This window comes from Leptopilina heterotoma, unplaced genomic scaffold (assembly GCF_015476425.1).
Source record: "Leptopilina heterotoma isolate Lh14 unplaced genomic scaffold, ASM1547642v1 Lhet_60, whole genome shotgun sequence".
In the NCBI taxonomy this organism is placed as follows: domain Eukaryota; kingdom Metazoa; phylum Arthropoda; class Insecta; order Hymenoptera; family Figitidae; genus Leptopilina; species Leptopilina heterotoma.
In genome coordinates this window covers 239262-265291 of record NW_025111138.1, presented here as the reverse complement: position 1 = coordinate 265291, position 26030 = coordinate 239262, and the positions used below count along the sequence as shown (strand labels likewise).

Below are 26030 nucleotides of genomic sequence, written 5' to 3'. Positions count from 1 at the left end.
AAAACGTCTGACTATAACAAAACTCTACTACTGATACAAAAAGTGTAATTTTTAGTGTCTTCTGACTAAAACTTTATTTTTACTACTGATAGTATAATGAAAAATTATAGAAATTTCTTTAGTATTTACTTTTACTAATGTTTAAGAATTTACCTACATAAGATTTTTATTTTCTAGTCTGACTGAAATTAACTTTTACCACTTGATTTTAACAATATTATAGAAATCAACATTTTATATTTGAAACTAAGCAAAGTTACGAGAGATTGAAATGTCTGACATCAACGAAATTCTACTACTGATACCAAAAGTGACACTTTTAACTGTGATCCGTCTGACTAAACTTTACCTTTTACTACTGATAAAATATAAAATAATTATAGAAACCGCAATAGTTGAATTGCTATTTACTTTTACTTAGGAATACTTTACATACATATGTAGGTAAACTATTTCTATACATATATGTATATGAATTACACTAGACTCCTAACTTCATTGATAGAATGCGCGCTGATGCAACTGTCGAGCTTATCGATAATTTATGGGTTATACTCCGGTACCCCCGAAACATCAGACACGACTCAACTGGCATTAGCTTCGATTAGACACATCCCATGGTCCAATTAGTCTTCTACAGTACTGGCGAAAATCGGTACACTCTGTAACGGCTTTCCCTAGAAACGTCACGCGGGAAATTGAGCGATGGTCTCGATTGATAGGTGTTCTATTGAATTATCCGATGACTGATAGTCTCCGCACATTTTCCCTTCGACCACATCTCACACGAGAAATGAATATTGGTGCCCCCCCACCCCACCCCACCCCCCCTGCAATTGGGACCAAACTCTAATTCCCAAGTTGAACTCTGTAATTTCATGAATAACGTGTTTTCCCCATTGTCCCACATGAGAAAGCTTCTAACTGTATTTTTTTCTCCTCTTCTTTTTTTTTGACGCGTCAAAATTCAACTAATTTTATTTTCCATTAGTATCAATTTGTATGGGAGTAATTTTATTTTCCAACTTTTTTTCCCCTAGTTGATTGAAATATACAGAGACAGTTTGGGTTTAGACTGCATACCGATTGTGGCATTGGGAAATTTTTGGAACTGGGAAAAATTATGAAATCTTTGAATTTTCTGTTACTTTTTCAGTAGTAAAAATAAAATTTCGTCAGACAACACTGTATAAAATGGCACTTATTATTTCAGTGGTAAATTTTCCTTAAAGTCCAACATTTCAATTACTGTCAATTTTGATTAATTTCAAATATAAAATTTTGATAAAAACTAAAAACATTCTAAAATATTCTTAATTGCAATAGTATATAAGTAGTACAAGTCAATTACAGTCAGACAACGACTATATTTGATTTAATTATAACCTTAAAGTTTTTATCACTTTTTGAATTAATACTGAAGGTAAATTCTATTCATAAAACTAAATATAATTTGTGCTAATTGTTGAATCAGTAGTAAAAGTCAATTTCAGTCAGACAAAAAGCTAAATATTGATTGATTAATTTTATCCGTAAAAGAAATAAAATATAGTAAGGCAACACAGTATATTGTGATCTTTAAACATTCTATCAAGAGGAAAAGTAAAGTTTAATTTTAATAAGACACAAAATTCTACCTTTGGTATCAGTAGTAGAATTTCATTATAGTCTGACATTTTAATTCCTCATAACTTTTTCTAGGTTACAAAAATTTTTTAATAAGAACATTTTATATTTTTGATAAATTTAGAAGTGAATAAGTAGTAAAAGTCAATCTTAGTCAGACGAGTCAGTAAAATTTCTATGTAATGTAATAGATATATGAACAAATAAACAACTAAATAAATTATTAAAGGCGAAAACTTCTGGTAAAAAAAGGAATAAAACTTTAAAGAAATTTTAAACATTTCATCAGTGGTAAAAGTGGTGTTTAGTCAGACGACACTGTAAAATTGCACTTATGTTTTCAGAAGTAAATTTTCCGTATATTTACATATTTTACTCAATCTCAATTTTGATTAGTTATAAAAATAAAATGTTGATAAAAACATTCTAAAATATTGTTAATATCAGTAGTACAAGTCAATTTCAGTCAGACAACGACTGCATTTGATCTAGTTATATTTTTAAAGTTTCAGTTATAAATACAAAAACTTCCAGAATTAAATTTATGAACTTTTTGAAAAATATCAGAAAAATGAAATTTATTTAGAACAGACTAATTCTATGGTTGGGAAATTTTTATTCCATTTTGTCAATATTGACAAGACAAATAGTAAATTAATAGTAGAAATCAATTTCAGTCAGACAAGAAAAAATAATTCGTTTGTAATTCAACAAACATCAGCGAATGTAAATAGCAATTAAAATATTCTAATTTTTTATTATTATATGAGTAGTAGAAGTAAAATATAGTCAGACACGATTAAAAATTTCACTTTTGGTATCAGTAGTAAATAACAAATTCAGACATTTTACTTACTGGCAGTTTCGATTAGTTTTAAAAATATATTCTTTTTATCAAAATTAATAATTTCAATATTAAATATTGCTAATTTCAGTAATAAATCAGTAGTACAAGTCAGTTTCAGTTAGACAGCGATTATATTTGATTTAATTATAATTGATTCAATTACCTTAAAGTTATTATAACTTCTATATCAATACTAAAAGTAAATTGTAGTAGTACAAAGAAAGATAATGTGTCATAATTTTTGTATTAGTAGTCAAAGTCAGGTTCAGTCAGACAAATATTAAATTTCAATATACTATCGTCTTATGATTTTTGTATTAGTAATAAAAGTTAAAAAAAAACTTTTTTTATAGGAAAATTCTATAATTTTAATATTTTCAGTAGTAAATCAGTAGTATAAGTCAAGCTTAGTCCGTCGAGGTAGTTTAATTTCAAAGTAGTCTAGTAAACATACAGACGAATAAATAATTAAATAATTCAATGATGAAAATTTTAGAAAAGTTGGAAGAAACTTTTACAATTTTTAACATATTTTGTCAGTAGTAAAGGGTATGTTTAGTCAGAAGACACTGTAACTACGTCACTAGTGGTGTCAGTAATAATTTTTTCTTATTATCAGACATTTTAATCAGTGGCAATTTTAATTAGCTTTAAAAATAAAATTTTAATAAAAACATTGTATAACAATCTTAATTGCAGTCTTAAATCAGTAGTACAAGTGAATTTAAGTCAGACAGTGACTACTTGATTTAATTATAATCTTATAGTTTTCATAACTTTTGTGTTAATACTTAACACTAAAGGTAAATTATAATCATACAACGAAATTTAAAACTGACTAATTATTGTATCAGTAGTAAAAGTCGGTTTTAGTCAGTCAAGAAGCTGAACATTGATTGATTAATTTTATCATTTATGTATAATATTTTTATTTTCGGTAGTAAATGTCAATATTTGTCGGACATGTCAATCTAATTTTTTTGGAATTTAGTAAACATGTAAATATATAAATAAATAAGTAAAAGCGGAAAATTCTAGTAAAAGTAAGTGTCAGTAGAAATTTACAATTTTTAAAAAGTTTCATCAGTGGTAGAAGAACAGTTTAGTCAGACATCATAGTTAAAAATGTCACTTTTGCTGTCAGTAGTTTATTTTCATTACAGTTAAACATTTTAATCTTTAAATATTTTATCAGTAGTAAAATCAAAGTTTAATCAGATGAAAAAATAAAGAATGCCACTTTTAGAATTTAGACTCAGTAGCAGAATTTCGATATAGCCAGACTTTCCAATTTCTTGTAAATTTGGTCAAAAATAAAAGTTACAAAAGTAAAAGTTTGATAGAAACATTTTATAATTTTCTTAATTTCACTAGTAAATCAGTAGTACAAGTCAATTTCATTCTGACGAAAGATTGTGTATTTATTTCATTATAACTACTACTGAGGTTTTTAGTCTTTTTACAATTTCTCTAAAACTAGTAAAAGCTATATTTAGTCACAGACAAAGATATTAAATCGTTCAAACATTTCCTTGCAGTAGAAATAGTCAGTTTTAAGTCAGACATTTTACATTCTTCAAATTTTATAGCAAAAAAATGGGAAAAAAATAAAAATAAATATAATTTTTCCGCAAAAAGTATAGTTTAAAAGTAAACTTTAATATGTCAGAAGCTTTTCTATTTGGAAAAAAAATTTTTCCATTTTTGAAAAATAAAATAATTTTCAATATACTGAAATTCTATGTTAAATTATATTAATTTAACAGTATGAAAGAATTTTTAATTATTTTCTCAATTAAAATAATAATTTCATTTATTTTTAATTTCTTTCATATGTCTGACGCAATACGAACCATGACAACTTACAATTTTCCTTTCTCTCTGCGGTTTATTATTTCTTACTATTCTTAAATTATTTTAATATCAAATATTTAATTACACGAGTACGTGAATTTATATTATCATTATCATCACTATCACTCCCTGGGCTATCAATTATTAAGACTTATATATTGAAAAAGTAATCGATATATTAAAATTAGATGAAATAATAAAACTCACCGGAAATGAACTTCTCTCTCCAAGATACGACGAATCCTAGGGATGAGACGTTCACAATTTACCTGAAATATAAAGAATATTTTAATATTTATTAAAAAAAATGAACAAAAACAGTATATAAACATATTTTTAACCAATTTAAATATTTGTAAAAGAATTAATAGAAATAGTAAATAAATATTATATGTGTTTTTACCAAAGTAAATAAATATATTTCTAAGCAACACAGAAAAAAAAATTTCGGGTGCGATTTTGTAGTTTGACTTTTGTTTTGACATATAAAGTTAAATAAAAAATCGCACACTAAATAAATAAAAATTTATGTATAAATAGTAGTTGAATAAGGAAAACGGTAGATGTGTTAAAACATTTTTTAACTTTTACACAAAAAAAAAAAAATTAAGAATGAATTCGAAAAGTTAAAAAAAATCAAAAAACTGTTAATTTACATAAAAGAAAAAGAAAAGAAAAAATATTGCCGCGAAACTTGAGCTTTGTCGAGATAGAGAATTTGACATGCAGTTTTGCACAGAGACCTTCTGGGCGATCAGAAAAGTTCGTTCGGGATTTTGCTTCTGCACGAAAAAGTTAAAAGAAACGATCCCAAGAAGATTGAGTGCCCTCTGCCTTTGCCGAGAGATAGAGAGTGAAAGAGAAAGAGAAAGAGAGATAGAGAGAGAGAATGAGAGCGACGATCCACGAAGCTTCACTGTGACTCCCTGGGGCATTAAAAATTCAAATCCGCGACGAGTGATAGCCTTAGTAAATTATACCAATGGTCAAGAAAGACTAGAACTGAAATATATCCCCTACCAACCATTCTCCTTTCTGGCTGAAGCGCGACACTGAGATTCGCTTCGAGCAATCCGCGCGCAGCAAATTCCTCGTCCATCTATTCTCCGTTCCTGTAGGAGATTAAATTTCCGGGAATAATACGAACCTTGCTTCCTTACTCGGGGAGTTAACATGATGTTTACGGTACGAAAGGACAAAGCTCGGGGAAAATTATGTCGAAACTCTCCTCTTCGAAGGATTTATGACTTACGCTCGAAAAAGCTCGTCTTCTTTATTCGACATCTCAATCTCGTAAATGAAGTCCTCTCATCTCAAATTTCATATTATATTTTCTCTCACAAACCGTCATTTTATTATTATTATTATTATTATTATTATTATTATTATTATTATTATTATTATTATTATTATTATTATTATTATTATTATTATTATTATTATATTTTACTTTATTTTTATTTTGCCTACTTGTCAATTTTAAAAATCTTTTCAAACTTATTAACAGGGTATAAAATTTCATATATTTTACAGTCGACATTTTAATTTGAAAGCGGATAATGAACATTTTGGATGAAAATACTTTCATCATTCTCCGTTTTTGAAAATTGGACAATTTTTTTTTTTTTTAATAAAAAGTAAATTTCATTTTTACTTCATTTTTGACTAAAAACGTTTATTTCAGAACCATTTTTGAATAAATTTTAGTCTTGAGAGTAAAATTCAGTCCTGAAATTATTATATTTTACTTTCTATTAAATTAAAAGTAAAAAAAAATTATATTAGTGACAGTGATAATAAAAGGCAAAAATCTATCAAACTCAAAGTAAAAAAAATGAAAATAAAAACAAAATACTATCAAAGTAAAAATGAAAGTAAAAATAAAATTACGTAAAAAAGAGAATAAAAACTTTAATATTATCAAGAATGAACATTGCAAAATGTACAATCCACTTGTATAGCAAAAAAAACTACATTTTACTTACAAGATCGATTGTTTACTTTCACGAGTCTTTTAGATGTCGCATTATGTTTTCAGTAGGTAAACAAGTTCGTTGATCGAAAAAGCCATTCTGTCAACTTTTTCTTAGTTTCTTTCTCTTTCACTCTTTCTCTTGATGCTTAAAGATAAGCTGATTATCTAATACGAGAAAAGTTTAATATCATATTCACTTTTAATCTTTCCGTAAATAAAATAAATCAAATGAATTCTAGACTTAAATTTTTTTAGACAAATAGCCCTTTACACAAAACGATAGAAAAAAATTTGTTACTTCAAAATAAAATTAACTTTTTTCCCAAAAATTTGTTTTCCCCAAAATTAAATTATTAAACAAATTATATTCAAAGTACAATGAATCGATTACGATCAAACGAAATTATACAATGAATTAATAATCATTTTTTCGCTAATTTAAATCTAAAATTAATCAAGTTTAATATGTACGCAATTTAACGTTGAAAATTACCTTTGAAATTCCTTTTTATAAATTAATGATTAAATTATTAATTTGCAATGTCACAGTTTCCATTTGATATTTACCGTAATTTAATAATTAAATTCCATTATAATTAATATGTGAATAAATTATTACAATTCTCCTACATTTATCGTCGGAGTTGAATGAATATATAAAAAGAATAAAACTTAATTATTTCTTTGAAAAATATTAAATACCTTTATATTTAAAATTTATAATTCTTCGCTGCTTTCTAAATTTGAATTTAAAAAAATGTTTACTTATTTGAATTAGTGACTGACTATTTTATATTCAATTAGTAAATTTTACTAATAAATTACTATTTATTAGTAAAATTTCTACTAAAATAAAAATAAAATTAGGAGAAATTACTATTTATTAGTAAAATTAACTAATTCAAAATTTTTAACACAAATTGTTTTTTATTAAAAAAAATGGAATATATAGTTTTAATATTATATTATAATTACAATAATAATATATTTTGACATAGAGAATTCGGGAAAAAGTCAGGAATTTTTATTAAAAGTACTAAAAAAATTAAATTTTTAGAATTCATAAGAAAATTCTGAATTTTTGTGTCTTTTTTGTTTGACTCTTAAACTATAAAATTACCACGAATTCTAATACAAAACCTTCAATTTTTTCAATTTTTGACAAAAATTGGTTAATAAATTTAATTATTTTTAAAAGTAATAGAATTCTTATCACAAAATTTAATTATGTTCAAAATTTATAAAATAATCTCGACGAAATCTCAAGTATTATCTTTATAAATAAAAAAATTCTTCTTCAAAATTCGATTATTTTCGAAAATTTTAATTAAATTCTTGTAAAAATTTCAATTATTTTCAAAAAATTCCCTCATTTCAATGATTTTTAATATCTACAATTTTTATTAAAATACCCAAAAGAATTCAATTATTTAGAAACAATTTTAATAGAATTCTACGCAAACATTAAATTATTTTCATAAATAATAAAAATTTTACAGGAATTCAAATATTTACAAATTTTTATATAAGTTTCTTCTCAAAAATTCAATTATTTTCAGAAATAATCAAAACTCATCGCAGAATTTCAATTATTTTTAATACAGTTTTAATCGAATTCCTTGAAAAATGTAATAATTCACTTTTGTATTTTAATAATTGAATTTTCGTGGAATATTTCTAATGAAAATTGATTTGAAAATGAATTTTAGTTTAAATTTTAGATAATAATAGAATATGAAAATAATTTAGTTGAATTTTGTAATATGTATTTAATATTATTTCCAAAATTTTAACGCAATTCTTTGAAAAAAATCAATTATCTTGATAAATATCAAAATTCCTCCTAGATATTCATTTGTTTTCAAGAATTTTAATAAAATTCTTTGCAAAATTCAATTTTTTTAATAAATAACAATATTAATGACGAGAGTAAAATTATTTTCACGAGTAATAAAAATTCTTTTCAGAAATTCAATTATTTTCATAAATTAAAAAATAATTCCTTTTCATAAATAATAACAATATTCTTATAATATAAAATAATGATTTTCACACTCGATCCTCTTTAATTATTAAAAAACATGAAGAAATAGATAACTCCGAGTCTTCGACTCGGAGCAATCGATTTCTTCATGTTTTTTTAATAATATTTTTAAAGTTGATTAATTTCAAAAAGGTTTGAATTTGAAATTTTTGAAAATCTTAATTCCTATGGAAAAATAATAATAATGAAATGTTTAAAATATTGAAAAAAGAAATGATTGTTTTCGAATAATTTTACAATATTAAAGATATTCGTAAATAAATTTAACAGAACATTTTTTTCAATAAAATTTTTTCCTTTATTTTCTAAAAAATTTAAAAATTTTCAGTTTCATTTTTGATTCAATTTTCTAATTGACAAATATAATTTATAAACATTTTTTTCCTTTATTTTTGAAAAACTTTGAATTTTATTAAAACAATTGAAATTAAGAAATAGAACTGATGCAAATTATTTCCTTATGAAAATTGAGAATTTTCTGCAAAAACATTAAGATACGGGAATATCTAATGTTTTACTTCCCAAAAGAAAAAAATGAGTTTGTAAACAATATTGTTATTGAGGAATAAAAATTATGCATAAAATGGGTATATTTCCTACTTTTTAATCAAAATTTTTTAACAATTGAAAATTTTCTAGTATTTTTTATAAATTAAAAAGAGAATAATTTGCATAATAATTTATATCAGTCAAACGAAATTTGTTATAGAAAAATGCATATAACAAAGAAAATGGGTATATTTTTTATTCGTTAATCAGAATTTTTTTTAAATTTTCTAATTTGTAATATTATTATTATAAATCATGAAAAAATACCTGCGTATTTTCGATTTGTCAAACAATATTTTTTAAAGAAAAAAAAAAAAGTATACACAGAAACTAACTTAATATAATAATTAATATATTTAATTTTTAGTAAATTCGAATTTAGAGTGTATCGATAATAATTTTGCGGTTTCTATATAATTTGACAAAATTTCTAATTTCTCAAAATAATTCTTCACAATCGATAATAATTTTGTGGCATAAAAGTGACATATGTTTCCATAACAATAGCTCTTCATTACTAAAACAAACATTAATGGTCTCGGGTTTATCCACAGAAGACGGAGAAAACGGAGAATTCGATACGGTTGACGGAACTTACTTTAGGAAGTTCCGGCCAATACAAGTGCGAAGTATCCACGGAGGCACCAAACTTCGCCACAACCTATCGCAAGGCAAATCTCACAGTCATTGGTGAGTAAAGAAACACGAAACTTTTCAACTAATGGAAATTCATTAATCTTCCCATTTAACAATGTCATTTACTTTTATTATTCAATTTCATTATTTTCATAACTTTTACTAAATTATTATTATTATAACAAATTTAATTTATAATTATACTAGAATCGCAAAATTTCGAAAGAAAAGATGTCAACTACATTTTCACATATTTTCAGAAAAAATAGTTAAAACTATTAAAAATAAAGATATAATTTATTTATTCTCAAAATCCTAATCAAAACTATAAGTCGAAAAAAAATTATAAAATCGACTTCCTATTACAGTGATTGTAATAAACGAAATTCAAAATAAAATTACATAATCATTATGTAATTTTATTTTAACTTTCCCGTCGTGAAGAAGAAGCGAAAAAAAAAATCCTTCGCACAAGAGAAATGAGAGTTTGTAAGGTGAAACAATTGAACTAATTTTTAATGTTAAGGGAGCGAATAGTTAGAAGCTAAAAAATCAGAAATCTCTAAGGAGCAAAAAAAAAAGGAGAAAAAAAATAATATATCTTTCGTAATCCCAGCCATGGGCTCCTACGAGTTGAGAGGCTTTTCCAGGGAAAATATAGGCTCCTGGATTATGCATGAGCCGCACGAAGCGGGATTTGGTTTTCCCTCGATCGTTCACCTTCCAACATTCGTTGTTGCATTTCGAGCTGAGAATATTCATCGTTCGACAAGGATTAAGGGCACCGACATTCAAAATTGCCAGACAAACCACTTTACTCATATCTCACGAGCCAAGATACTTTTTTTCCCTTCTCCACCCCCCCCCCACCCCAATTTTCTCTATATTTCTCGCTTTATTTCTACCAGAAAATTCTGAATTCATCAATTTAAATCGACTTTTATTTTACAGTTTTTTTTCTCTCTCTCTCTCTGATTAATTTATATTCGGAGACTTTCAAGTGTTTCTGATCCCTTTTTAATTAAATTTTCAAACAAAATCGCAATTTCAAGGGGAATTACTTTTTTTCCTCTTTTCCTCTCCTCTGTTACAATTATTTTCGTGTTTGATGTGAATTTCATGAAATAAGTAAAGTAAAGTTATAAATGATAATAAAATGATTGTAAATTATAGTAAACTAATCGAAAATGATAGTAAAAATTGCAAATTTTAACAAACTATTTGTAAATGATAACTTGATTGTAAATAATAGAGTGAAAAAAGACTCTTGAAGAGAAAGTAAAAAATAAAAATTAGTGTCAAAATAAAATTACATAATTGACTCCCCTGACTGTAAATAATAAACTGAATGTAAAAAATTTATAAATTAATAAATTAATTGTAAATAATTTATAAATTAATTGTAAATGTTAATACAGGGTTGACATAGGACAGGGAGAAGTCAGGAAAATCAAGGAGAAGTCAGGGATTTTTATTAAAAGTACTGGAAAAAATTGAACTTTTGAAATTCATAAGAAAACTCTGAATTTTGATGTTGTTTTTGCTACGAATTCTAATACAAAACCTTCAATTTTTTTTATTTCTGACAATAATTAATTTTAAATAACTTAATTCTCGAATGAAGATTTTTTAAAAATTTTAATAATTCAAATTCTTCAGAAATTAGTTACATTTTTTAATATATTTCATATTAATTATTAAAAATAATGGATTTATAGAAGAATTTTAATTAAAAAAGTTTTAAAAAATTTAATTTTAGAGAAGTTACAAATGATTGAAAAATTAAATTATTTTCAAAAATTTTAATAAAATTCTTGGTAAAATTTCAATTATTTTCATAAATAACAATGATTCATAGTAAATATTGAATTACCTTTAAAAGTAATAAAAATCTTCGCTAAAATTCAATTATTTACAAAAATAATAAAATTCTACTCAGAAATTCAATTATGTTAAAAAATTATTAACAATTCTCGTCAAAATGTCAAGTATCTTTATAAATAATAAAATTCTTCTCCGAAATTTATTTTCAAAAATTTAAATAAAATTCTGAGGAAAATTTTAATTATTTTCAAAAATATTCCTTAATTCAATGATTTTCAATATCCACTATTTTAATAAAAATTTCCAAAAGAATTCAATTATTTAAAAGAAATCTTAATAAAATTCTACGCAAAAATTTAATTATTTTCATAAATAATTAAAATTTCATATAGTAATTCAATTATATTTACAATTTTTTATAAATTTCTTCTCAATAATTCAATTAGTTTCATAAATAAAATTTTTTACATGGATTCAATTGTTTTCATAAATAATAAAACTCATCGCAGAATTTCAATTATTTTTAATACGATTTTAATTTCCATTCTGTTCAAATTAGTTGAATTTTTTCATATGTATTTAATATTATTACCAAAATTTTAACACAATTCTTCGAAAAAAATCAATTATCTTGATAAATATAAAAATTCTTTCCAGAAATTCATTTGTTTTCAAGAATTTTAATAAAATTCTTTGCAAATTATTTTCATAAATAACAATAATAATCACGAGAATAAAATTATTTTCAATAGTAATAAAATTCTTTTCCAAAATTCAATTATTTTCAAAAATTAAAAAAAATTTCTCTTCAAGATTTCAATTATTTTTATAAACAGCAAAATTCTTCGCTAAAATTCAATTATTTAAAAAAAATTTAATAAATTTCTACGCTTAAAATAAAATAAATAAAATAAAAATAAATAATAAAATAATAAAAATTTTCCAGGATTTCAATTATTTACAAATTTTTTCGCAATAATTCAATTATTTTAATAAATAATAAAACTATTCTCAGGAATTTAATTATTTTCATAAAGAATAAAACTCATTGCAGGATTTTAATTATTTTTGATACAATTTTAATCAAATTTCTCGAAAAATGTAATTAAAAAAAAAAAATTGTTATTAAAATTCGCAAAAGAATTGAATTAATTAGAAATTTATTAATAAAATTCTTTATGAGAAATAAATTTTAAGGAACATTTAATTAATTAATAAATCATTTGTTTTTGTAGTAAAATAATTAGTAAATTCTAGTAGAATTTTTTAATAAAAATTTATTTAAAAATGAATTTCGAAATAATTGAATTTATATGAGAAATTTTACTATAAAAATAATTGAATTCTTGCGAAGGATTTTATTAGGATTTTTGTAAATACCTAATTAAACTTTTTTGGAAAAATTTTATGTTAATTCGATATTTATCTCTTCATGTTTTACAATATAATTTTGTTAAGTTGATAATTTTAAAATTATTGTAAGATAAATTTGTAAATTTTTATTGTAAGTTAAATTATTGTAGCTGAATTTGAAATTATTGTAAATTTTGATTCCTATGGAAAAGTAATAATGATTAAATATTTATTTAAAAATGAAGTTATTGATGTTTTCGAATAATTGAACAATTTAAAGAAACTCGTAAAAAAATATAATAAAACATTTTTTTGAGTATCTATCAAAAAGGTTAGAATTTGAAATTTTTGAAAATCTTTATTCCTATGGAAAATAATGATAATTAAATATTTATTTAAAAATGAAGTTTTTGAACAATTTTACAGTTATAATAGAAAATATTTTTGAGTATCTAATAATTTTTAGAGAGCATCAGAATATTCTTTGGGGTAAGGCAAAAAGTGAAAATTGTCTGGAAATAAGGCAAAAGTCAGGAAAAAACAAAGTTAAATATTTGTGACAACCCGCTGTAATAAACTGATTGCAAATAATTAACTAACAAACTAACTTGTAAGAGAAAAATTAAATTAACAAAAGAAAATTTAAAAAGTTAACTCAACCAAATTTTACAAAGAAGATGAAAATGAATTTACTTTCTAAATCTCAATTTATTCGTGATAGAAAGAAGAAAGTATTGATTTCATTATTAATGATGAATTCTGTCACTAGCAAATCTACTTAATGAAGTAGATGAACATATAAATTTTATAAGTAGCGAAAGACTTTTAATTATATTTCTGTAATTGCAAATACAAGTTTTCAACTATACTTCGTGTAACGCTTTACAGTGAAGATTGAAATCTACCTGTTAACAAACTGTTTTAATTAGCTTTGCTATTTCTCATTACATCTGGAAACTTGACAAAATATGTTTTCTTCTATTTTTAATTAAAAAGAAATCTCTTAATTATTATTTAATTAAAAAGCTAAATACTTCAAGTCTCCTCTGAGGAAAATTTTTATTTCAAAATATATTACAATCTTTCATTCAAGAATAAACAAATTCCACATAATTCTTAATTATAAATTAATGACAAGAAATGTGTTTGTAAAGATTTATTTATTAATCAAAATCAAAATAATAAATAAATCTCCACAAGCGCCAAAAAAAAACTCGAAGAGTAAATAAATAAAATAACAAGATTACAATTTTCCAAGTTGATTAATTATAATTATGAAAAATTGGATATTTTTTTAAAAAGTTTGTAGCAGAGAGTACCTGAATTTTGTGTGTGTATTTTGTACCTATGATTGAAGAGAATCACGTTTCAGATTAAAATTAAGGGACTGGTCGTGCGAAATGAATGCCTCCAATGTGTGTAATTTGAGTAAAGTGCATAATTGGAATACAACAAATGGACATTACATATGGCCTTGTGGAGCGCACACGCTCGTCGTCGGCCCAATGCCAATTCATTAAAGGTATTCAATTGGCCGAAACATTTCGATTTCGACACGAAAATCCAGAGTTACCAATAGTTACTACTCGAATATAGTTTCCATTGGATTGATCATTTGTGGGAACAAAGTGATTGCTTAATTACACCTAATCGGCCTATGACAGTTTCAATCGATTTAACATATCTCAATCATTACATACATTTTTTTTTTTGCATTTCAAATTTATTTATTTACATTTACTTTATTTATTTATTTATATCCATTTTATTTAATTAAACATATTCTATTTGTGTATCTCTATTTTATTTATTTTTACTAGCAACTATTCGCGCGCGGCTAACTTTTCACTCACTTTTTAAAATAAAATTAGCATTTTTAAAAAATTTTGAATTCAAATTTTTTTTTATAAAAATAAAATATGAATTTTAATATATAGTTTTAATATTATTACAATTATAATAATTATATATTCTGACGAAGGAAGTTCAGGAAAAAGTAAGGAATTTTTAATAAGGATTTTATTCTTTTATATTTTTTATTTTATATTTATTTTATTTTATTTATTCCTATAAATTCTTAGAATTTATAGGAAAATTCTGAATTTTTGTGTCTTTTTTTGATTGATTCATAAACTATAAAATTACCACGAATTCTAATACAAAACCTTCAATTTTTTCAATTTCTGACAAAAATTTCTTTTTAAATAACTTAAATCTTGAACAACTATCATAAAATAAATAAATTATTTAATGAATAATTTTACTTAAATATTTCAAAATTAATTTAATTTTAAAAGAGTTGCGTTTACAATTTTCATAAATAAGTCAACTTCAAACGGTTTCAATTTGAAATCTTATAAAATTTCAATCCTTAATGTTGAATGAATTTAATTAGAAATTTTAATGAACTTAGATTTTTGAAAAATTGTAATAATTCAAAATCTTCTATAATTAATTAAATTTGTCAATATATATTTAATTAATTATTAAAAATAATGGATTTCTAGAATTTTAGTTAAAAGCACTAAAAAAATTGAATTTTGAAAGAGTTACAAATGATTGCAGAAATTCAATTATTTTCAAAAGTAATAAAATTATTATCACAAAATTCAATTATGTTCAGAATTTACAAAAAAATCTCGACGAAATCTCAATTATTATCTTTATAAATAAAAAAATTCTTCTTCAAAAATCAATTATTTTCAAAAGATTTAATAAAATTCTTGTCAAAATTTAAATTATTTTCCAAAAATTCCCTCATTTCAATGATTTTCAATATCTACTATTTTAATAATAGTAATAATTAATAATAAAATTGTTTTTAAATAAAAAAAATTTTTAATAAAATTCTACGCAAACATTAAATTATTTTCATAAATAATAAAAATTTTACAGGAATTCAAATATTTACAAATTTTTATATAAGTTTCTTCTTAAAAATTCAATTATTTTCTAAAATAATCAAAACTCATCGCAGAATTTCAATACAGTTTTAATCGAATTCTTCGGAAAATGGAACTATTCTAAAAAATTTTATTAAAATTCGTCAAAAGAATTCAATTATTCAAAAATTTGTTAATGAAATTCTTTATAAAAAATTAAATTTTAAGAAATATTCAATTATTTAATAAATAATTTACTTTTGTAATTAAATAATTGAATTCTCGTAGAATATTTCTAATAAAAATTAATTTAAAAATGAATTTTAGTTTAAATTTTAGATAATAATAGAATATGAAAATAATTTAGTTCATTTTTTTAATATGTATTTAATATTATTTCGAAAATTTTATAGCAATTCTTCAAAAGTAACCAATTATCTTGATAAATATCAAAATTCTTCCCAGAAATTCATTTGTTTTCAAGAATTTCAATAAAATTCTTTGCAAAATTCAATTAATTTTTTTTAATATGTATTTAATATTATTTTCAAAATTTTATAGCAATTTTTCAAAAAAAATTAATTATTTTGATAAATATCAAAATTCTTCGCAGAAATTCAATTATTTAAAAAAAATTTAATAAATTTCTACACCAACAAATTTCTTTTCAGAAATAATAAAAATTTCCCAGGATTTCAATTATTATTTACAAATTTCTTCGCAATAATTCAATTATTTTTATAAATAATAATAAAACTATTCTCAGGAATTTAATTATTTTCATAAATAATAAAACTCATTGCAGGATTTTAATTATCTCGAAAAATGTAATTATTTTCAAAAATGTTATTAAAGTTTGTTAAAAGAATTCAATTATTTAAAAATTTGATGATACATTTCTTTATGAGAATTAAATTTTAAGAAACATTTAATTATTCAATAAATAATTTACTTTTTTATTTAAATAATTGAATTTTCCTAGAATATTTCTAATAAAAATTGATTTAAAAAATGAATTTTAGTTTAAATTAAATTAATTAATTATCTTGATAAATATCAAAATTCTTCCCAAAAATTCATTTTTTCTCAAGAATTTCAATAAAATTCTTCGCAAAATTCAATTATTTTAATAAATAACAATATTAATCACGAGACTAAAATTATTTTCAAGAGTAATAAATATCTTTTCAAAAATTCAATTATTTTAAAAAATTAAAAAATAATTTCTTTTTAGTTTCATTTTCTTTTTGAAAGGAAAAATAAAATTAAATTGAATGTGAAAAATATTCACAGTGCAAGTAATGAATAAATATAAATATTTGTCAAAATGAACAACAAGATAAAAATGAAAGCAAAAGTGAAAGTAAAATTCTGTCAAAGTAAAAGTGAAAGTAAGAATAAAATTCTTTCAAAGTGAACGTAAAAATGAAAGGGAAATTGAAATTTCATCAAAGTAAAATTGAAAATAAAAATTGAATTAAGAGACAACAGCAGAAAATATTATTTTCCATCTCCAAAAATTTGTTTTGCATTCATCTCGTTACTTTTAAAAATTCGACCTTAATATAAAAAATAGATTTGTCCCATTATAATAAACACAAGGAGAAAAATGGTTGAATCTAATGAAACAAAACAAAAAAAAGGAGGAATTGAAAATTTTCCCAGTCGAAACAATTATTTTTCAAAAAGTAAAATGAAAGTATATATTCGTGACTTCTGATTCGAGGATATAAATTGCTTTTACATGTACTCGACGCTTTATCAACATCACTATTTTTTTTAATTTTCCTGCAAATGGAGGAATAGACGTTAATAACAACAAACGAGTGAAATTAAGTTTCGTCGGTCAATCAGGATTGTTGGAAAGAGTTCTATTTTTTTTTCGTTTTGTTTTGTTTACGAGAGTATATAGGAAATTTTACTAGTATCAATCGTAGGAATTCGATAGGACTGCAGTTAGAAATAAACTCGATGATAAATGGTGATAAATGATGTAAATTTTTTTTTCTGATCCACCGTTTTTTTTCTCATCTCTTTTTTCTCTCTCTCTCTCTCTCTCTCTCTCTCTCTCTCTCTCTCTCTTTTTCTCTATGTATATCTCTCTCTGGTCCACATGGACAGATACAAATTTTCACGTGTCTCGCCTATGCTCAAAATTCGTTAGTCTTGTTGAAGCATTTATATGTATATATGTGTGTTTGTGTGCTTTTTCAACCCTCACGTTATTCGCTTGTGATTTACGCCCAGTGGGAAGAATCAAACGTGTGACATGCCCAGATAGAACGAATTTCGCGAAGACAAACATTATTTCCGCAGATGTTTCCGCGAGCGAGACGCGTATATCAACAATGTTAATTGTCTTAACTAGTCGCAAAGTCAACCATTTTCTCTTTCTTCCATTTAAGTAAATTATCATCAGAAAATTCAATTTTCTCTGTTGACAATTGATTCGAATTGTTTGCTTTGAAATTAAAAGGGATGGGAAAAAATGAGAAAGGAATAATTATTTTAATTTTCGTAACTCTTCTTTAAATGACATTTTTATATTCTTATCCATAATAGGAGAGAGTGTTATTTTTTGATTAAATTAAGGTTAATTTTTAATTTTTTTAATTTGAATTTATTAAATTTTTAATTTCACACCATGGTAATCCTGAAAATTTCCGTCCGCAGGGTATTAATTTTATTTTTTCCTTATTTCCAGACAAAATTTTGACTTTTTCCCTGATTCTAAAGAATATTCTGATTCACTCTAAAACTGATTAGATACTCAAAAAAATTCTATTTCATTTATTAACGAATTTCTTCATAACTGTAAAATTGTTCAAAAACTTCATTTTTAAATAAATATTTAATTATCATTATTTTCCATAGGAATAAAGATTTTCAAAAATTTCAAATTCTAACCTTTTTGATAGATACTCAAAAAAATGTTTTATTATATTTATTTACGAGTTTCTTTAAATTGTTCAATTATTCGAAAACATCAATAACTTCATTTTTAAATAAATATTTCATTATTATTCTTTTTTCATAGGAATTATGATTTTCAAAAATTTCAAATTCTAACCATCTTGAAATTAAACAACTTTTATAAGAAAGTTGCATTAAAACTTGATAACCGAGCGATAAAATCATTATTTTATATTATCAGAATATTGTTACTGTAACTTCTTCAAAATTATTTCCATCATTTCAATTCAATTATTATTTTCTAGAATTTATAACTAAAATTCTTCTTTAAATTAATTGATTTTTTAATAATTTTCGAAAAAGTTCTTTGAAAATTTTTAAATCCGTTTGTTTACAATTCAAATTTTACGAAATTTCGATTATTGTGAAATTCTTCAATTAAATATCTATTAAAATAAAAACATGACATAATTTAAAAAAAACTCAATTAAACTTTTAAACTATTTAATTATTATCTAAAATTTTAAATGAAATTCAATTTTAAATCAATTTTCATTAGAAAATTCTACGAGAATTCAATTATTAAAATACAAAAATAAATAATTTACTGAATAATTAAATGTTTCTTAAAATTTGATTCTCATAAAGAATTTTATCAACAAATTTTTATATAATTTAATTCTTAAAGAATTAAAATTAAAAATTTAATTCTTAAGAATGAAATTAAAAATTTAAGAATAATTAAATTTTTCCATGAATTCGATTAAAATTGTATAGAAGAATAATTAAAATTGTGCGATGGAGTTTTATTATTTATGAAAATAATTGAATCACTGCTAAAAATCTTATTATTTATGAAAACAATAGAATTATTGCAATGAAATTTATAAAAAAAATTCTAAATAATAGAATTCCTGACAAATTTTTATTATTTATTAAAATAATTAAATGCTTGCGTAGAATTTTATTAAACTTTTTTTTTAAATAATTGAATTCTTTTAGAAAATTTTATTTAAAAAATATTAGAATTGAGTGTAGAATGTAACAAAATATTTTTATGAAAATTATTTTATTTGTATAAAATATCAAGAAAATTATCAATCCTCCAAGTCAAATATTAAAATAATAAAAACACAATTTTAACGATTCGATAAATATTTTATTCGTACATTTTTTATTTGCAATGAGACACAAAAATAATTTTTAATCGTAATAATTATTTTTTCAAGCAAAAAAATACTTAAATGAATCGAATAATTGGTTTGACTATTATTTATTGAAAAATTGTTTTTTCTATTATTTTTTTATTATTGAAAAAAAAATTTAATAAAATTGTACGCAAACATTTAATTATTTTCATAAATAATAAAAATTTCACAGGAATTCAATTATTTTCAAAATTTTTATAAATATCTTCCCAATAATTCCATTATTTTTATAAATAATACAATTTTTTTTAATAAAGAATTGAATTATTTTCATAAAAAGTAATTAAAAATTCTAGAAAATAATAATTGAATTAAAATGATGAAAATAATTTTGGAGAATTTGCCTACAGTAACAATTTTCTTATAATATAAAATAATGATTTTATCACTCGGTCATGTTTTATAACATTTTTTTTATAAGTTGCTTAATTTCAAAAATGTTTTAATTTGAAATTTTAAAAAATCTTAATTCCTATGGAAAAATAATAAAGAAATGTTTATTTAAAAAAGAAGTTATTGGTGTTTTCGAATAATTGAAAGGAAATTCGTAAATAAACGTAACAAAACTTTTTTTTGAGTAAACTTTTTTCCTTTATTTACTAAAAATTTTTAAAGTTTCAATTTCAATTTCAATTAAAATTTGTAATTGACAAATAGAATTTATAAACAATTTTTTCCATTATTTTTAAAAAACTAAATTTTATTAAAGCAATTGTAATTAAGAAATAGAAATGATGCAAATCATTTCCTTAAGAAAATGAAGAATTTTCCTACAAAAATATTAAGAAACGGGAATATGTAATGTTTCTTTTCCAAAAGAAAAGAAAGAGTTTGTGAACAATATTGTTTTTAAGAAATATAAATTATGCATAAAATGTGTACATTTTCTATTTCTTAATCATAATTTTTTAACAATTAACAATTTTATTTAATATTTTTATAAATAAAAAAGAGAAAAGTTTTCATAATTTAGATCAATCAAAAGTAATTCGTTATAGAAAAAAACTTATAATAAACAAAGTGTGGACAGACAGAATTAATAAAAGAATGAAATACGAAGATTATTATTTAGTAGACAATAATAGATAATTTATAAAAAAAAAATATTTCTGCTATTTAAAATTTAAGCCAAAAAGTAATTGAAAAATGTGAAAAAAATCGATTAGTAGTATTTTACTCAAAAAAAATCAGGAAAAAGTCGATTAGTCGAATTTTTTCAAAAAAAAAAAAATCGAAAAAAGTCGCATTTCCTTAAAAAAGTCGAAAAAGTCGCACAATCCGAGCCCTGCCAGGGAGAAAAGTAACATTTTTTTTCACCAAAAGTGTAAATTCTATATTGTTTTTTACGGATGTTTTAGATTTGTGAAAAACAGTGCAACAGAGCTAAAGAGTGAATGCGAGAAATGATAAAATTGAGAAAGAGAATAAACTTTTATAAATTCTCGTTGGTGGATATATATAGTTGAACCGATATTTTTTCTCCCAACAGGACACATAACTTTGTTCGGAATGTATTATTATCGCAAATGAAAATTGTTCTTATACATATTCATGGTCCTCGTATTTTGCAGGAAGGAATAAAAGCAGCTCGGGGCTTCCATGCGGATTCTGCTACACTGGTACCTCTGTTGCCAGATTGTAAGTGGATGAGGTCGACCTTTGGTCGGCCAAAGCTTAGTGAAAGAGGAATAAGGGGGTGGTAGTGGAGATAGGGGAGAAAGAGAGAGAGAGAGAGAGAATGCTCGCGGACTTTCATATTGGCGTATTCTGGAAAGCATTGCTTTTGAAATATGATGTTTCATGGCATTGCTTCTTACACAATGAACATTGTAATTGAGGTTAAATTAGTACGCCACCCGTCCCAACAAATATATTCAGTCATTTAGACTTATGCTTAGAAGTTATTCTCGAGAAAACTTGCATAATTTACGTTTAACTACGATTTATGCTGCTTGCACATTAGATTCATAAACCGTCTAATAAAATTACGTGGGAAATTTTTTTTCACAAAGTTATAAAAAATAAAAAAAAAAGTATTAATAATAATAATAATAATAATAATAATAATAATAATAATAATAATATTAAACAATTTATATTATTACTGATAAAAGAAATTTCTAAAGCCATGTAATATAAATAATAAAGATCTTAAACTTATTTGTTTGGCCTAATGGCCAAACAATTAAGTTTAAGATCTTTATTATTTGATATTATTATTATTATTATTAACATCGAAAAATTAAAAATACGAAAATATAATGACGGATAATATTTTACATTTTTATTTTTTTATTATTAGTTTTAAAAATAGAAAAACTTTAAAGGCGTTCTCATTAAAAATTGTACCCGAGACTCTTTGGTCTATAAGCAGGTAATTGGAAAGATGTCAAGGAAAAACAGGTCCTCGAGCCTAGTTTGAGGACGTCGAGTGCCTGAGATACTGATATCGAGGGTAGAAAGCTGTGGCAACCACAAATCTTAAACAAGAAATAGTACAGGGAGAGTGAGCCAGAGAGAAATTGCTTTCTTGGTCGCGAGATTCTCTCGTTTTCCTCCCATCTCTCTCTCTCTTTCTCTCTTCGCCCCTCATAATCCGAGGACTGCTTCGTAATTATTTCAAACGTGAAACGGGTTAATTCGACCTACCTTTTCCCCGGCGCCTACTTTGTCTTCGACATTACACATTCCCTTTCTCTAAATTTTCTAACTTCCCACTCCAACTCTAACTAATTATCTCATATTAAAATGAATTTTTTTTTATTTCCTAAAGCATGATATTCCTTATTTTATTTTTCTAAACTATTAATCTCTATTTAATCTTTCGTGAGAGTTTAAATCAAAAATATTTAATTATTTTCCTAATTAGATTCGGTAAAACAATTTAAAATATTTCACTCAAATCAACTCTCTAAATTTAAATTAGTAAATTTCACTAATAGTAATTTCTACTAATAAATAATAATTTCTACTAATTTATTAGTAAAATAAATATTACTGTAAATAAAAATATTAGTAAAAACTTTTACTAATATGAATTAATAACTGACTTTTTGATTTCGAATTAGTAAAGTTTAATAATAAATTAGTAGATATTATTAGGTACTTATTAGTAGAAATGACTATTAGTAAAATTGACTAATTTAAAAAATCAGTCATTAATACAAATTAGTAAACGTTTTGTAATTAATAAAATAATATTTAAAATAAAATATAATTATAATTATAAATATAATTATAATAAAATATAATATATTTATAATATAATAAAATACTAATTATTTTTTTACTAATTAATTTGACTCATTTACTAATAAATATTAATTTCTACTAATTTATTACTAAACTTTACTTATTTAAAAGTAGAAAGTCAGTCACTAGTTTAAAGTAGCAAACATTTTTAATTATTCACAATTTAGAGTGATAGGAATTCTACACTAAGCTTGAAGCTACACGGAGAAAAATGAGTTTGCTATTAAATGGATAGCGAATTTTTAGCTATTACAGCTAATAATTAGCTGTTTTAGCAAAAAAAGTTAGAAATTTCAGCTAATTATTAGCTGCATTAGCTAACAATAATTGCTATCCATATAATAGCAATTAAGGTTAGCTAAAGTAGCTAAAAATTAGCTGAAATAGCTAACTATTTTTCTCCGTGTAATTAAAATACATTTGAAATTATGAAAAAGAAAATTTTTAATTTTAATTAAAACTAATTTTAATTCACATTTAGAATTTTCATAAACGGAAGTAATTAAATTTAATACTATGTAAATGGCAAATCATTTTCTTCATTGTTTTATCTTTCTTCCTTCATCTATACTTTTTCCCTTTTTTTATCTTTTAAGTTTCAAATTTCGAAACTACTGCAGAAAATTTTCTCTCAAAAATAAAAACCTCAAGAACTATGAGTGTGACTTTAACGAGAAAAGAAATTAGTTTTTTGGAATATTATTTTCAAAATTCGATTTGATAAAACAATTTAAAGTTTCGCTTAAATCAACTCTCTAAATTTAAATAGGTAAATATTTCTAATAGTCATTTCTACTAAAAGGTAATAATTTCTATTAATTCTTTAGTAAAATAAATATTACTATAAATAAACATATTAGTAAAAAATGTTTACTAATTTGAATTAATAACTGACTTTTTGCTTTTGAATTAGTAAATTTTAATAATAAATCAGTAGATATTATTACTTATTAGTAGAAATGACTATTAGTAAAATTGACTAATTCAAAAAATCAGTCATTAATTCAAATTAATAAACGTTTTGTAATACTATTTACAAATTATTTTTCTACTAATTAATTTAACTCATTTACTAATAAATATTAATTTCTACTTTATTACTAAACTTTACTTATTTAAAAGTGTAAAGTTAGTCACTAATTTAAAGTAGCAAACATTTTTAATAATTCACAATTTTTTAGAGAAAAAGGAATTGTACACAAAATTTAAAGTTAATTAAAATACATTTAAATTTAAGAAAAAAATTTTTAATTTTAATCAAAACGAATTTTAATTCACATTTAGAATTTTAATAAATGGAAGTAATTAAATTTAATACTATGTAAATGACAAATAATTTTCTTCATTCTCTTATCTTTCTTTCTTCTTCTATCTTTTTTCCTTTTTTTCATCTTTCAAGTTTCAAATTTCGAAACTACTATGGAGAAAATTCTTTCTAAAAGATAAAAACTCAAGAACTATGAATGTGATTTTAACGAGAAATAAAATTAGACTTTTGGGATGATAAAAAAAATGTGATTAAATCCTTTATAATTTTTTTGAATTCCAGAAGATGATGTAGATCATGTGAAGAGCTTAAATTTTATCCCACTTCACATTCTATTTTGTACTGAACCAAGTGGTTCATTCTCAGAATATAATCTGCTCATTTCGCAGGAATGTCTCATGAAACTTGGAAGTGATTCCAGCGAAATTCGTCAATAAATTAAAATTATTAATTTTTACATTAAAATGGCGGGAAATTTAAATTTAATAAAACCAGAGTTAAAAATAATGTTTTTGAATATTTCTTTATTAATTGATTTGCACGTAATTTTGGAAATAATGGAAATAAAAAGAAACAAATTTTAAAAATCTAAGTAAAAATAATTTGTTGTTTATATTCTTTTATTATTTAAATTCAGTCAAATTTTGTAAATAATAGAAATAATTTACAATAAAATTCTTAAATACTTGAATATTTAAATTATTTATATTTATTTAAATTCCATTAAATTTTAAAAGTAATAGAAATAATTAATAATTTTCAATCAACTTTTTTAATAGTTAAGCCCCGCATAGATCATCTCATTTATGAGAGAGATTTCATGCCCTCTGGACGGAAATTTTCATAGTTACGATGGCGCGAAATTCGAATTTAATTAATCCGAAATAAAAGTAACTTTGATTGAAATTCGTTCGTTATTTAAATTTCGGAAATAATACACATAATTTTCAATAAAATTCTTAAATACTTAAATTCGGCCTAGTTCATCTTGTTTACGAGCGAGTTTTCAGGCCCTCTGGACGGGAACTTCAGGATTTGCAATCGCGCGAATTTTAAATTTAATAAAAAAAGAGAAAAAAAGCAAATTTGAAGAACCAAAGTAAAAATAACTCGGAATAATATTTTTCCATTAAATTTTGGAAATAATAGAAACAAATTTAATAGAATTAAAATTTAAACAAGTTCGAAACGATAAAATAATTACAAATTAAAAAAATAATCTAAAAATATATTTCTACTAAACAATGTACAAATAATTTTTTCCCTCATTTCGTCCACTATTTTCAAAAGAAAATAAAATTTCCACAAATTCTCATTGTTAATTACATGCATTACGTGGGGATTTCGGTAAGATTTAAGGAACGAATTTTTTTCTTTTTTTATCGTAAATAAACGATTTCAGGAGAGCAAGAGAGATAGAGAGATTGGGAGAGAAAAAGAAAATGGAAAAAATGTTTCCAAGAAAGGTAAGGGATGCGGTTCATTCGGTTGGAAGGTGCCTGGTGCAGAAGAGTAAAGCGATTTTAGGCACTAGATGCCCAGGGGATTTGGCGAAAGTCCAAGATCAGTCAATCGGGTGTACGTATCCTCCAGATTTGTTCTGCTCTCCAAATCTTGTCTGTAAGAAGCTTTTTAGCCACGGAAACCTCGGGAAAAGAGGTTCAAGAAACTTTATTTCTACCGGTTTCTGCGGAAAGAACTTTTAGGGAAATTTACATTTCAACTTGATGCCACGACTTTTCTCTCATTTATTACATTGAAAAACCTTTTTACCACACACATACATACATACAGTTTTTT

General features: G+C 23.1%; 1 protein-coding gene across 2 annotated transcripts in view; it reads left to right on the top strand.

The window, feature by feature from the left end:
• LOC122509452 (junctional adhesion molecule 2A-like) overlaps positions 1 to 26030 on the top strand; it is a 341612-nt gene that overhangs the window by 213805 nt on the left and 101777 nt on the right. For both annotated transcript variants that reach the window (XM_043623555.1, XM_043623556.1), the window contains one exon: positions 9450 to 9585. In XM_043623555.1, the coding sequence (XP_043479490.1) occupies positions 9450 to 9585 (136 nt within the window). The remainder of the gene's footprint in view (positions 1 to 9449; positions 9586 to 26030) is intronic.